Source organism: Eulemur rufifrons, chromosome 17 (assembly GCF_041146395.1).
Source record: "Eulemur rufifrons isolate Redbay chromosome 17, OSU_ERuf_1, whole genome shotgun sequence".
In the NCBI taxonomy this organism is placed as follows: Eukaryota; Metazoa; Chordata; class Mammalia; order Primates; family Lemuridae; genus Eulemur; species Eulemur rufifrons.
Window position 1 is genome coordinate 55,610,380 of NC_090999.1, and position 14,536 is coordinate 55,624,915.

The 14,536-nt window shown below is 37.0% G+C and overlaps 1 protein-coding gene across 4 annotated transcripts in view; it reads left to right on the forward strand.

The window, feature by feature from the left end:
* Nucleotides 1–14,536, forward strand: part of VCAN (versican) — a 100,747-nt gene that overhangs the window by 53,338 nt on the left and 32,873 nt on the right. For 2 of the 4 annotated variants that reach the window (XM_069491892.1, XM_069491893.1), the window contains one exon: nt 7,289–12,562. The exons of the other annotated variants lie outside the window; for them this stretch is intronic. In XM_069491892.1, coding sequence (XP_069347993.1) covers nt 7,289–12,562 — 5,274 coding nt within the window. The remainder of the gene's footprint in view (nt 1–7,288; nt 12,563–14,536) is intronic. 4 annotated transcript variants of the gene reach the window in all.

Genomic DNA, 14,536 nt, shown 5'->3' on the forward strand with positions numbered 1-14,536 from the left:
ATACATCACCTCATCAAGCATCCACTCTGTTTGCCTGAGAGGACCTAGAGCTGCCCAAACCAGGCACCAGTTGGCTGACCACCCCTGCTGCCACTGTGTGCAGTGGTCTCAGGACACCAGGATATCGACCAGTGCATAAATATTGAGTTATGTGTTTAAAGGATCCCTTCATTTTAATTTTGGAAAAGAGAATTTAGGGAGGGAGGTGAGATTTGAAAAAACTGAAAAACAGGAAATTTGTAAAGAAGAAATCATATGACCTAAGTCCCAGGACATACAAATCAAAGCCATGGCCAGTTTGGGTGGAGGAGTTTTAGAAAAGCCGTATTGGAGGACTGAGGACTTCAGCTGGATCATTCACAACTAGATGGGTACAGTTCAAAGGAGAATTTAGGAAGCATTCAAGACGGGGCCTGGGGGAATCGTCTTGAACAATTCTGAGGTGGGAATGGGGAAGACCTTGAGATACGGACAGGGAGCTGCTGGGCTCCAAAGCAGAGATGCAGAGAATGACATCACAGAACTGAAGGAAGGGGAGGGATGTGGGACCCGATAATTTGAACACCCTGTTGAAGAGTCCAGGTGCAAGAGATGACAGGAAATGACTCCTAACTTTTCAACGAAGGAGTGGCATAATTAAAAATTAAATGATGCTTGCTAAAATTTAGCTTAGCAGCCAAAATTTTAGAGGATAAACAAGAACAAAATATACTTATTTATGAGAGGCCTTTGTTTTTACTTTAGTCAAAGCTTTTACTTATTTTTAAATCCTTGATTCTGTCCCAAGCCTTTTTCTGGTGTTAGAATATCTGGTTAATATCTATCTATCCATCCATCTATCTATCCTCGATCATCTATCTAGCAAAGAATTTGACAATGTCAGAGAACTAAAGTGAAAAAGACAATAAAAATACTGCCTTTTGGTTGCTTTTTGTTGATTTGCTCTATTTTTCATCTTTTAAGGAAACATTTAGAAATCTACTGGCTTACTTCTCTTTCATATAGCTTTTATCTCATTGTTCAGAAATGCTCAAAGGTCCCCAAATTACTTGATTATGCTCTCCAGGAAAGCTCTTACTCTTTAAAAACTGGAAGTTATGAAGTCCCTTGGGCCTTTTCCATAGGCAAGAAGAGCCCACACTCTATGATATCTCCTTAAGCACACTTAGCAGATGACTGTCTCTAAACAAATTCTTTCCACTTGAAGGAATAGCATTATTGGAGGATTATCTGAAGTTGGGCAAAGAGATGATTCCCATTTGTCATTTCCATAATATGTCTTCCTCTTAAAAGTGAGGCTATCAGAAACATTTATATTGTTAATATACGTATATTACCCTTTCTGGATGTAAAATTCATGAATTGAGACACAATTGGGCTCCTTGCTCAGCATGGGAAGGCTGTCAGGGTACACTAACATGCCTGAGTAGTGCACCAAATGAACCTTAACTAGCAGAGCTCATAGGGAGACGTGGGTCACAGAACCTAATATTGATCTTCCAATCTTTAGTGTAATCTCTCTGATCTCCAGGAAGATTGAGTATTGATATAAATATCTTCTAATATTCAATCATTGAAGTAATTAAGGATGCAAAAACACCTGACAAGATTTGGGGAGGGTGTTTGTACCTTGATTACTAATGTCAATTTCTTAAAACATACTGAGTTGGCACCATTTTTAGTGTATCAAATTTTGAAAATGTTGGGATGTCTAAGACAATCTGGTCCAAATTCATGTTAGGTGGTTTTCTTCACTTCTTAAGGCGCCGGTTAGCATTTTATTTTAATTAATAACATACTGAAGGTGAATGAAATTGAAACATTTGTTTCATTCTGATAATTGGATCTATAGGTATATGTCAGAAAACTTAAACATCTTAAAAAATTTCAAGCTTTCAATTCTACAAGTATTTCTCAAGTACTTCAGTATGGCTGTCTATTGTGTTTTTAAAATAAGGAAACAAAATCCTTTTTGTCACACATTAAAATAAAATCTATTTTAATAAAGAAGTGTGATCCTAATATATCTCTGCTGAATAGATTGGTATACACTTACATTTAATTAAAAGCTCTTAAGCTTAAATTGTAAAATTCCCTAAAGAGAACATGAACTTTAAGCAGCTGCCTATGCATCTTAGCAACTATGTTTTGTGTCTGGTAACAGTATGACTGGAAGACTTGTGCTGTGTCTACAAAACTTTGCCACGAAGTACTTAAAAATACTTGGTGAATAATTTGAGGTCAGCTAGCAATACAGCTTTGTGTGAAATGCCATTAAAAAAACCTATTAACCAGGGTACTGGTATATTCACGTCAAGCTGTTAAAATACATTCATATAAACATAGAAAAGATTATACATACACTCGGTATAGTTCTGTGGTTTGACTCTTGAAATCCAAATAAAAGTTATATTACCCTTAGCGTAAAATTCTAGAATAGAGAAGTCTTTTATAAGGACTTGTTCATCTAAGATCTTGGAATGTCAGTGAGTCTATTTGGTTGTTCTGTTCCCACTACAGCAGATCATCATTTCGGAATGAGATACTTTCTTTCACAATTGCACAGGTGTCCCCCCACGTTACAAAGGAACTTTTTTGTTGCAATAATTATAGCTGTTGTAATTCTCTAATAACGTATGTGGTGGGTGGGGGTGGAGACAGGAAAGGAAGATTAAGAGGTAATTTCAGAGGGTGAATAAACAAAAAGGAGCAAGTAAAATTTGGTGAGATGTAAGGGGTTAGTGACAGGAATTAGGGTGACCTGGCAGGAAAGAATTTACCTATCTATACATAGTAGATAAGTTTCATACCCCCATCTGTTCTCCACCCATAAAATGTTAAAAGTATGGGAACAAGCAAGCTATACTAACAGAATAAAATGTAGATTGATATGCAGAGAATCTGTTGGCAGAAAAATTTAACTTCAAAGCCCTAGGTAATTAGCATTTCTCCCTCCTTCAAACCCATATTAAGAAATCCAATGAAACCATTTGGAAGGTGACACAACTTATTTAAACAGTAATGTTAGTTGCTTAATTGTGAGACTATTTCTTTCATAAAAAGAAAACAAAATGATTTCAACTCTCGTTTTGCATCTTTGTTTTATTTGAGAATTCCCACTTAGTAGAAATTTTTTTGAGAGATCTTATGTATAACATGAGGACTATAGTTAATAAAATGGCATTATATTAGGGATTTTTGTTAAATAAGTACATTTCAGCTGCTCTTATAACAAAAAAGACATAATATGTTAATTTGCTTCACTATAGTAACCATTTTACCATCTATATGGTTCTATAACATCATGTTGTGAACCTCAAATATACACAATAAAATTTGTTTTAAAAAAAGAAAATTTTTATAATACTTCTCAAATGAGTATGTTATCTTATTTACATATATATAAATTTTCTTCTCTATCAATTTATTATGATGTGCTGGTAGTTATTTGGTCATTGCCAGCTTCGTGATACAATGAGAAACATAGGGTGAAACTGCTTAATATGTCTTTGTTTTCTACCATTTTGAAGGCAGGCTAGATCAGATACTTGGGAGCTGGGTGGAGGAAGGACTCCTAGTCTAAATTCTATGCTTGGTACATTTGAAATACGTACACTTCCTTTAAAATAGGGAGAAAAGAGTTTAGCAAAGCCAGTTTTCTAATTCATTAGCAAGAGCATTTGTTTCAGAGAGAGAGGGAGAGGTGCAGGGAGAGACTGGAAGGTATACTTAGGTCTCTATAAAGTTGGTTTGTGAGTATCTGCCCTAGGATATGATACATAATAGGTACTCAGTAAATTTTGCCTAATCATTTGGCTCCTGGAGAGTTAGTATAGTTAGGGTGGCTTGCATGGTTGTGGAAGTAAATTTAATTTTGTGTGCACAAGCCAGTATGAAGCAGTGCTGTGTTTGGGAAATATATGCAAAGTTTCTGTCTCTGCTATGTTTTTTGTTGTTGTGATTGAAATTTCTTAATATTTATTTAGGTTAGAAAATGGAATATACTGCATCTAACAGTTGCCTATTTTGGTGAAATATTCTGATATGATGATCTAAAATGCTAAGGAAGTCCTTAAAGATTTATGAGCAATAGGAAGTGTTAGAGTTTGTCATCCAAGTGGAATACAGACTAAAAGAATATTATACTTGGTTCATTGGAGCTAAAATCAGAGACTATTAAGTGAATGATACGGTCTTATGGTCTTTAATTAAATAGAATTAAGTAGACTTAATATGAGTTGATTGTTAACTAAATTATATTAATTGCTAATTTACAATTAGAGTTCTTCTGTTTTTTTTTCCCCAGAAAAAATATTTCAATGTGTATTCATGACTACCTATGAGTTTCTTGCCGTGTTGACATGTGAGGCATCGACATACATTAGCCTCTTCTCTCTCTGCTTTTCTCTACCCCACTTTTTTAGAGCTACCAACATTATACTTGACAGAACCTCTGTGTGTAATTACTCATTAAGAAGATCATGGAATATATTTATATCAGTCTTATTTTTTGAAAGTAAGGAATTTATCTAGAAGCCCAGACAAATATATAATAACAATGGGTGTTTTTACCCTATTCTTGGCCAGGAGTTCATAAATATACAATACTGAGCATTTATTTTCTTATTTACCCTTTTGTTTATCTGGAGAATTCTGGCTGAATGGCTAGGTTTTACTCTATTATTTATAAAAAGTTACAAAATCTGGTAGGGATTCTTTATATGCTTGATACTGACACATGTTTCTTATTTAAATATTTTTATATATTTTAATGAAAGATACTATTCACTAAATATAGGAATTTAGTGAACTTGTTTGTAATATTTCTTAATATTGAATTCTAGTTTTATTTAAGGCTAATTAAATAAAAGGATTGCATATAAAATGATAGTATGAGCAGTTTAAGATGGGTACATTTTTGAAACTCCAGTTAAATTTCATGAAGTTGTACAGAGTAATTTGAGTCTGGATTAATTTAACTAATTTTGAATTACTCAAATAGTATTAGCACTGAGAGGCTACTTGAATTGGTGGTTAGGTAATATTATTGATATGATATTTCAAGAGATTCATTTGTATAAAGGCATTTGATGTATTCTCTGATATAGCTTTAAATATTCTTTTCACATTCTTTTTTCATAGCACAAAACCTACCTTCAGTGAAAACTGTATATTAAGAGGATGTTATTATCTGAAGATTTTATTGTGTCCCCTTTTAAAACATACATCATGGGCACTATAAGGTCAGAGTAACAACTTTAGTGACCTAATATTGAACAAAATTTTTTTTTAATTATATTTTTTAAAAGGCAAGGCATTTAATCATTTCCTTGAACTTGGCAATTGGTAATAGCTGTCAAAGCTGTGCCAGAAATAATGTGTAATTATTTTATGTTTATATGATACACTAGAGTTACATAAAGTTATATAGTATTGATCTCACTTCTCTGTATAATAGAAATATTTTCTCATTCATTTGAATACTCATATACCTTAGCTTATATAGTTGAAAAGCTGAATGTATAGGGTTGAATGGAATGGAGATATAAGAAGTGAACTGTAATGTGTAAGGATTCAGTAGGAAGGACATAAGGTAAGAATAACTCAGCCCTACACAAAAGTATTTTAGTGAGATAATTTAGTGAGGATATGGTGGGATACAAAGAAGAGTTTTCTTTCTTGTTTTTGTTAGAACCAATGATATAAATGTATAGTATATGTCTTCTGATTACATAAAATCTTGTGGTCTGGTTTTTTAAATCTAAAAACAATTAAGGAACTTCTGTAGACTTTGTATTGATAGTTTATATACTTCTATATTTATGTTGACGCATAATAAACTAGAATACAAATGATACTGATTCTTCCTCAATGGGATTTTTTCTTTTCTGATTCAACAGTAAATGCTAGATGTTGATATCTCCATATGAGGAAGGGAGTGGCTTCTTGCAACATGAACAATCTAGGAGAAAGCTGATTTCTCCCCCTATAGATGATGGGGGAGCTTGTGGGGCAGGGTTGGCTCCGTCATAATTGTTTCTCCTATACACTTCTCAGGGTCCGCCTATGAATGTGTGGCATGAATTGTGGCTAGTCTGAAAATTAATTCTGCAATATTATGTCTTTGGGCAAGATGGTGAGGCGTTATGTAATCCTTTGCCTTCTGTATGGGTCAGCGCATCCACAGGCACCTTTTGGCATTGCCTGTCACTGGAAGCAGAGCAGCCGTAGTGGCACGACCCTTTCCTGGGACAATTGAATGCCACCAAGATGGAGGTGAAGCCTCACAACTTCCTCTTTCCTACCGCCTGAGACAAAGTTTTGCTGATGTGTTTCTGTTAGCAGAAAAGTCAACTGGGCTTAGTGTTTGGTGCCGTATGGCAATTTACAACCTAGGGAATGTTGTGATGATATATACTATTTGAAATGTGCTAGAAAGAATATTTGTATGTGACTTTTGCACTTCCTTTGGAGAAAATCTTAATAACAGGAACTAAAATTGACCTAATCCAGGCTACATCTCAGGAAGGATAAAGGTACAAAGGTGTGGAAGCCTCTCCCTGGTCCTTTCGGTGAGCTGTCCCCACCAGAACTCTCCCATTCAGGGCTTCCTGCTCTTGTGTATGGGACGTACAGTAGGTAGAGGTTGTCATTGTGTTGTGAAAGGCTGTAAATAAACCTCTCTTTTACTTTTCTATAAACCAGTCTTCTCTAGGACAGATTATAAAGACAGCAGAAGGAATCTCTTCTCATTTTCTTTTTGAATAGAAGATGTCTATTCCCTCACATAAAGGACAGTAATCAATTACTTTTTCTATATTCATATAGAACATACAGAAAAAAGCATTCATATAGAACATATAGAAGACGTAATTGATTCTATATGAAATGGTGTTGAGTTTTCATTTTTAAATCGGTTCTATATGAAATGGTCCTAATTTTTTATTTTTTTGCAGTTCACACAAAGATGAATTTCTGCGTTTGAAGATTACAATGTCTATGTGATTCTTTGCTTCACTTTAAAGGCCTTGTGGTTTTCTTAAACATGTTGAAGAGTTTTCATAACCTGTTTCTATAATCTTAAATCAGATTTGTTTTTCTTATTGTTAATGTAAAAGCCACAAACTTGAAGACTGAGAACTATGTGTAGAAGGGTGATTGCACTTACTGTGAAAAGATTTGCATCCTTCTTTGTGTGTGTGAGTGTGACCAGCCTTGCTATCGATTTCTTCTGTCATACACTGTTAAATCTTCCATTTAAGTATTGTGAAAACTCTGTTTTTTTCAGGTCGAATGAGTGATTTGAGTGTAATTGGTCATCCAATAGATTCAGAATCTAAAGAAGATGAACCTTGTAGTGAAGAAACAGACCCAGTGCACGATCTAATTGATGAAATTTTACCTGGCTTACCTGATATTATTGAAATAAATATATACCACAGTGAAGAAGATGAAGAAGATGATGAAGAGTGTGCAAATGCTACTGACGTCACGACCACCCCCTCCGTGCAGTACATCAATGGGAAGCATCTCATTACCACTGTGCCCAAGGACCCAGAAGCTGCAGAAGCTAGGCGTGGCCAGTTTGAAAGTGTTGCACCTTCTCAAAATTTCTCAGACAGCTCTGAAAGTGACACCAATCAATTTATAATTGTCAAAACAGAATTATCTACTGCTGTGCAACCTAGTGATTCTAAAGAAACAACTGAATCTCTTGAAATTACGTGGAAGCCTGAGACTTACCCTGAAACATCAGAACGTTTTTCAGGTGGTGAGCCTGATGTTTCCCCCACAGCCCCATTCCATGAGGCAGAAGCAACAGAGGGGGTAGAATTAGTCACAGAAAGAGGTCCTGAACTTGGCAATCAGGTGCATGAGCATACTGAAGCTGTCCCTTTGTTTCCTGAAGAGTCTTCAGGAGAGGATACCATTGACCAAGAATCTCAGAAAATAGTATTTTCAGGGGCCACAGATGTAACATTTGGTGAAGTGGCAGAAAAAAGTACTTCTATCATGGATACTTCCACTATAGTTCCAAGTTCTATGTCAGCACACGTTTCAGAGGAAGGATCAGTTACCCTACTAGGAAAGCCACAGCCTAATGACCCATTATCTACCCATGAAAGCTGGATAGAAATAACCCCTAGACAAATCGTAGAGGTCTCAGGAAGTTCTTCAGTTCCAGTTCCAGAAGGCTCTGGAGAAGTAGAAGAATATAAAGATAAAATGTTCACCATGGTAACAGATTTATCACAGAGAAATACTACAGATACAGTCATTACTTTAGATACCAGCAAGGTCATTATCACAGAAAACCCTTTTGAGATTCCTGCGACTACCATTTATTCAGTTTCTGAACAACCTTCTGCAGAAGTGGTGCCTACCAATCTCGTAAGTGAATCAGACACTTCCAAGTGGGTTTTCAGTACATCTTTTGAGGGAAAGGAAAGAAAAGAGGAGGAAGAAGGACCTACAGGTACAGCTTCTGCAGTTGAGGTACATTCACCTACACAGGGATCAGATCAATTCATTTTATCCTCTGAATTAGAAAGTTTTGATGTAGCTACATCTAGTGATTCAGCTACCGGGAAGACTTTTATGTCCTTGACAACACCCACGCAGTCTGAAAGAGAAATGACAAGTTCTACCCCTGTCTTTACAGAAGGAAATGTTTTAGAAGATTTGGGGGCACAGACCACGGAGCACAGCAGTAGCAGCCAACCTGGGGTGCAGGAGGGGCTGACCACTCTCCCAGCTAGCCCTGTCTCTCTCTTTATGGAGCAGGGCTCTGGAGAAGCTGCTGCTGTCCCAGAAACCACCACTCTGTCTTCATTTTCATTAAATACAGAGTCTGAAATTCCAACCAAAAAGGAAACAGCTGGCACTTTGTCTCCCCATGTGGAAAAAACATTCTCCTCTGAGCCAACACGACTAGTTTTGAGTACTGTAATAGACAGAGAAGTTGATGAAATTATAAGTCAAACATCCAAGGAAAAATTGGTTTCAGAGGTATCAGGAAAACCAAATCATGGGGCAGAAATAAGGGGCTTTTCTACAGGTTTTCCTCTGGGGGAAGATTTCAGCGGTGACTTTAGAGAATATTCAACAGTGTCTTATCCCATCACAAAAGAAGAAATAGTGATAATGGAAGGCTCCGGGGATGCAGTATTTAAGGATGCCCAGATTTCACCATCTGTGATACCTACTTCAGTTCATGTCAGTGGCACCTCTGACTCGGAGGGACCCAGTAGCACCTTGATAAGCACTTCAGCCTTCCCTTGGGAAGAGTTCATAGCCTCAGCTGAGGGCTCAGGAGAGCAACTGGTCACAGTAGGCAGCTCTGTTGGCCCAGTGCTCCCCAATGCTGTGGAGTTTTCTGGTAGAGATTCCCCATTTATTGACCAAGGATTGGGAGAAGTGGATGCTATCAGTGAAGCTGATAAAAGATCCACCATTTTGCCAACAGTAGAAGCTGAAAGTACTGTCTTTCCAATAGAAAAGGGGGAAGTAAAGGTCAATGACACAATTTCAATGAACTTTCCTCAAACTATGGAGCCACTCAAATTATGGTCAAGGCAAGAAGTCAACACTGTAAGACAAGAAATTGAAAGTGAAACAGCATCAGAGGGAACGATTCAAGAAGAAAAGTCTTTTGAATCCCCCCAAAGCTCTCTTGCACCAGAGCAAACAATTTTTGATTCAGAAACGTTTACTGAAACTGAACGCCAAACCACAGATTATTCTATACTAACAACAAAGGAAACTTACAGTACTGATAAGGAAATGAAGGAGGAAGGCATTTCCTTAGTTAACATGTCTACTCCAGATCCAGATGCAAAAGGCTTGGAATCATATACTTCTCTCCCCGAAGCTACGGGAACACCACGTTTTTTCTTAGCTACTGCCTTAGTGACTGAGTCTCTATCAGCTGAAAGTATAGTCACTGATTCATCAATCAAAGAGGAAGAAAGTATAAAACTCTTTCCAAAAGTTACGAGACCAACAATTAAAGAGTCCTATACTGACCTCTTATTCTCTGGACTGGGATCAGGAGAAGACGTTTTGCCTACTCTACCTACAGTGTCAGTGAATTTTACTGAAATGGAACAAATCATTAACACATTATATCCCCAGACTTCTCAAGGGGAAAATTTAGAAACAAGCAGTTTAAGTGATAAAACTGGAGATTATGAGAGAATGGAAAATGTGGCAAACGAAGTTAAACCACTCATTTTCAAAACAGATAACAGCTCTGAAAGTAGTGAGGCAGTATCCAGCACAACCTTAATAGAGATTTCAAGTGACATTGGAGCAGAAAGACCCACTGTGACACCTCTCCCTTTCTCTATAGACACCAGACATCCTCAAAATCAGACTCTCGGGTGGGCAGAAGAAAACCGGACTAGTAGACCACAAACTATAACTGAACGAGACTCTAACAAGAATTCTTCCACAGCAGAAATTAAAGAAACAGCAACCTCTTCCACTATTTTTCTGGGTAGAACTTATGGTCTTGACATGGCCAAAGAATTTGTTACCTCAGCTCCAAAGCCAACTGACTTATTTTATGAACATTCTGGAGAAGGATCTGGAGAATTGGCTATTGTTGATTCAGTTCACACTTCTGGAACTACTCAGGCAACCAGACAAGGAAGCACCACATTTGTTTCTGACAGATCCCTGGAAAAACATCCTGAGGTGCCAAGTGCTAAAGCTGTTACTGCTGATGAATTCCCAACAGTTCCAGTGGTTCTGCGTCTTCATTCAGAGCAGAATGAAAGCTCCCCTGATCCAACTAGCACACTGTCAAATACAATGTCATATGAGAAGTCCACAGATGCTACCACAGGTAGTGTTCAAGACCATTTCAGGGGACTTGAGGATTCTACCTTAAAACCCAGCAGAAGAAAACCCACCGAAAATATTATTATAGATCTGGACAAAGAGGACAAGGATTTAATATTGACAATTACAGAGAGAACTGTCCTTGAAACTCTACCTGTGTTGACATCAGATAAAAATACCATCATAGATATTGATCACACTAAACCTGTATATGAAGACATCCTTGGGATGCACACAGACATAGATCCAGAGATATCATCAGGATCACATGGCGGTAATGATGAAAGCACTCAAGTTCAAGAGAAGTATGGGGCATCTGTTAACCTTTCTTTAACTGAGGAAACATTTGAGGGTTCTGGTGATCCTCTTCTGGCCAGCTACACTCAGGCAACACATAATGAATCAATGACTTCTGAAGATAGAAGCCAATTAGATCACACGGGCTTTAACTTCACAACTGGGATCCCTGTTCCTGACAAGGAAGCAGAAATAGATATTTTACTTCCCACAGCAACATCCCTGCCCATTCCTAGTAAGTCTGCCACAGAGAATCCAGAGATTGAAGAACCAAAAATTGAAGCAAAAGCCTTGGATGACATCTTTGAATCAAGCACTTTGTCTGATGGTCAAGCTATTGCAGACCAAAGTGAAATAATATCAACATTAGGCCATTTGGAGAGGACGAAGGAGGAGTATGAAGAAAAGAAATATGCAGGTCCTTCTTTTCAGCCAGAATTCTCTTCAGGAGCTGAGGAGACATTGATAGATCATACTCCCTATGTAAGTATCAGTACTATCCACCTTGTGACTCAGAGTCTAACAGAAGCACCTAATGTGATGGAAGGATCCAGTTCCCCATATTACACTGATACAACCTCAGCAGTGTCAGCATTTGCAAAGTTGTCTTCTCAGACATCATCATCTCCACTCACTACCTACATAGGCAGTGGAGCCTCTGAACACACAGAGGTACCCCAGCCAAGTACTCTGCCACATATAGATGCTGGCTCATCTCAGATGTCCCCAGAGTATTCTTTTAAGGAAATTCATGCAAATATTGAAGCAACTTTCAAACCATCAAGTGAAGAATACTTTCACATAACTGAGCCTCCATCCTTATCTCCTGACACAAAATTAGCACTTTCAGAAGATGAAAGTAAACCTAAATTATTAAAAGAAACAGAAGCTTCTCCCACAGAATTAATTGCTGAGGAAGGAACTGAGATTCTACAAGATTTCCAAAACAAAACCAATGGTCAACTTTCTGGAGAAACAATCATGGTGGTTCCCAGTGTTAAAATACCAACACCTGAGGCTGGAACTGTTATTACAGCTGCCAATGAAATTAACGTAGAAGGTGCTACACAGTGGCCACATGCTACTTCTGCTTCTGCTCCTTATGGGGTTGAGGCAGGTGTGGTGCCTCAGCCCAGCCCAGAGACTTCTGAAGAGCCCGCCATTCCTTCTTCTTTTCTGGAAATCTACCCTGAAACACAAACAGCTTTTATCAGAGTGGAAGATTCCACAGCAGCATCAGCAGATCAGCAAGTATCAGCGAGAATTCTTGATTCCAATAATCAGGCAACAGTAAGCACCGTGGAATTAAATACTGAGCTTGCAACACCACCATTTTCCCATCTGGAAACTTCTAATGAAACTGATTTCCTGATTGGCATTAATGAAGAGTCAGTGGAAGGCACAGCAATCTATTTACCAGGTAAGTCCACCACATTGATAAATCTGTTTCCAAATCTGGAAACAGTCCTTTGGTCCTAACATATATATGTATATAATTTTTATTGTGATGTTAAATCAATGGAGATTTTTATATTGGTCACATACCAGCAGGCCAGGCCACAGCATTGAGTCCATCATGAAATGAAATGAAAGTAGGTATAGATTACTTCTGAGCTTTAGGGTATATACAAAAATACTTTATATTTTTCTGGGTAATAACATACAATTGGAACACAGAAAAATTGCAATTGTTACTGGTATACAAATTTGATTTATTTTTACTTACAACTAGAGTATTGCTTTGTCATAAGTCTCATAGTTATATGTCTTTATTTTAAAAACAGGAAAAAAAATGTCCTATTTTTTAAAAACTCTCCCATTGATGGGTGCTATTGTGGCAATATCAAAATCTGTCAGGCCTTTAACATTTAAGAATAATAAATAGCTCTAGTAAATATTTCACAGTTTATACAATATCAATTATCCATTCATACTTTTATGTAATTTCCTTGCTTAAGACAGTCTACATAATGCTTCTAATACAGTGCCTAGCCATAGTGGGTATTCACTTATTATATTTGCATACTACTTGTTGAGAGAAGTTATTTATTTATTTATTGAATGTACAGAAAGCATGAATTTGATACTGCTTCATGTAGACCATCTCATCTGATCTTCACAAAAAGGCTAAAAAAAAGCATATATTATTGGCCCTATATGAAAGGGTAAGACATGGAGATTCAGAGAGGTTCAATAACTGGCCCAAGGTTGCATAGCCACATCCTGGCAAAAGTGGGATTTGAACCCAGATCAGCTCACATTCTGATAAAACAGAATTTATTTTACTCTTAGTCTAGCCTGAGAATGTTGAGAAGTTGGCTTTAATCGTGTTTTCTTGTGATGTTATTATTTATATAACAATATCAGTGAAAGACATTACCACCTAGCTGCTAGATGCGGAAAAAAATCAGTCCTCTAACGGCCGTCTTGATTAAAAATGTTTTATTTTAATTAGTATGTTTTATATCATGGCTATTGTTAAAACTATTCTTCTGATCATATCAATACTATCTCTTGTGCCACGAATGCTTTGTTTTGATGTGCTTCAGAAAGAGTAAAATAGTCAGAAAGTGCAACGTTTTATAAACGGCTTGAAATATTTTGTGAATAAAATTGATCAAAGGTGGTTGACATTGGATTTTTTTGTTGTCACTCTATATTTAATCTGTAAACAATAACCTAGTAATCTGGCCAATGTTTATTGTTTTGTAATTCAGTTGAAATATACTTTCGGCTTTTGAAAATATGATACAGAAATAATTGGTAATAACTATGTACATATAGAGAAAATTAAGTTTGACAAATGAGTGAGAAATGTGTACCAGTTGTCCAGTCCACAATATTTACCACGAATTGGAGTTTGCGTCTTCATTACAAAACAAATTGTCACTTTAGCTTAATTCAGTAAACAGCAGCTCATATGGGATTACCTGGTCTATGTGTTGCAGATTCAACTTTCAGAGCTTAGTACTAACTTTTTAGAGAAGAATAAAATTCATAAAAACAAAACTTTTCCCCTAATTGGAATGACTTCAAGTTCACAGAAAGATCCACTCACTAAGTCCTTGTCTCAAGGTCTCAGCATGGTGTCTAGTGTCTGGTGGGAACGATAACAGTACTTCACCTTTGTGTGGCGCATCATAGTCTTGCAAAGCACTTTCATATAAGTCTCATTTTGATTCTGCACAGAGGGCAACATGTAGATATGTTGGTTGTTGACTGCAGCCTTGTCATTGGGCAGTGTACTTTCAAATTCAGAAAGCTAACATTGCTAGGGAGACGTCAAATATTTCTGGAACTGCAGGAGAAAGTGTCCTAGATAAATTGGGGTAGTTTTTGGAGAAGTTGGTGTTTGCATCAGAATTAACCTCACTTTAATACGAACCTCAAACAT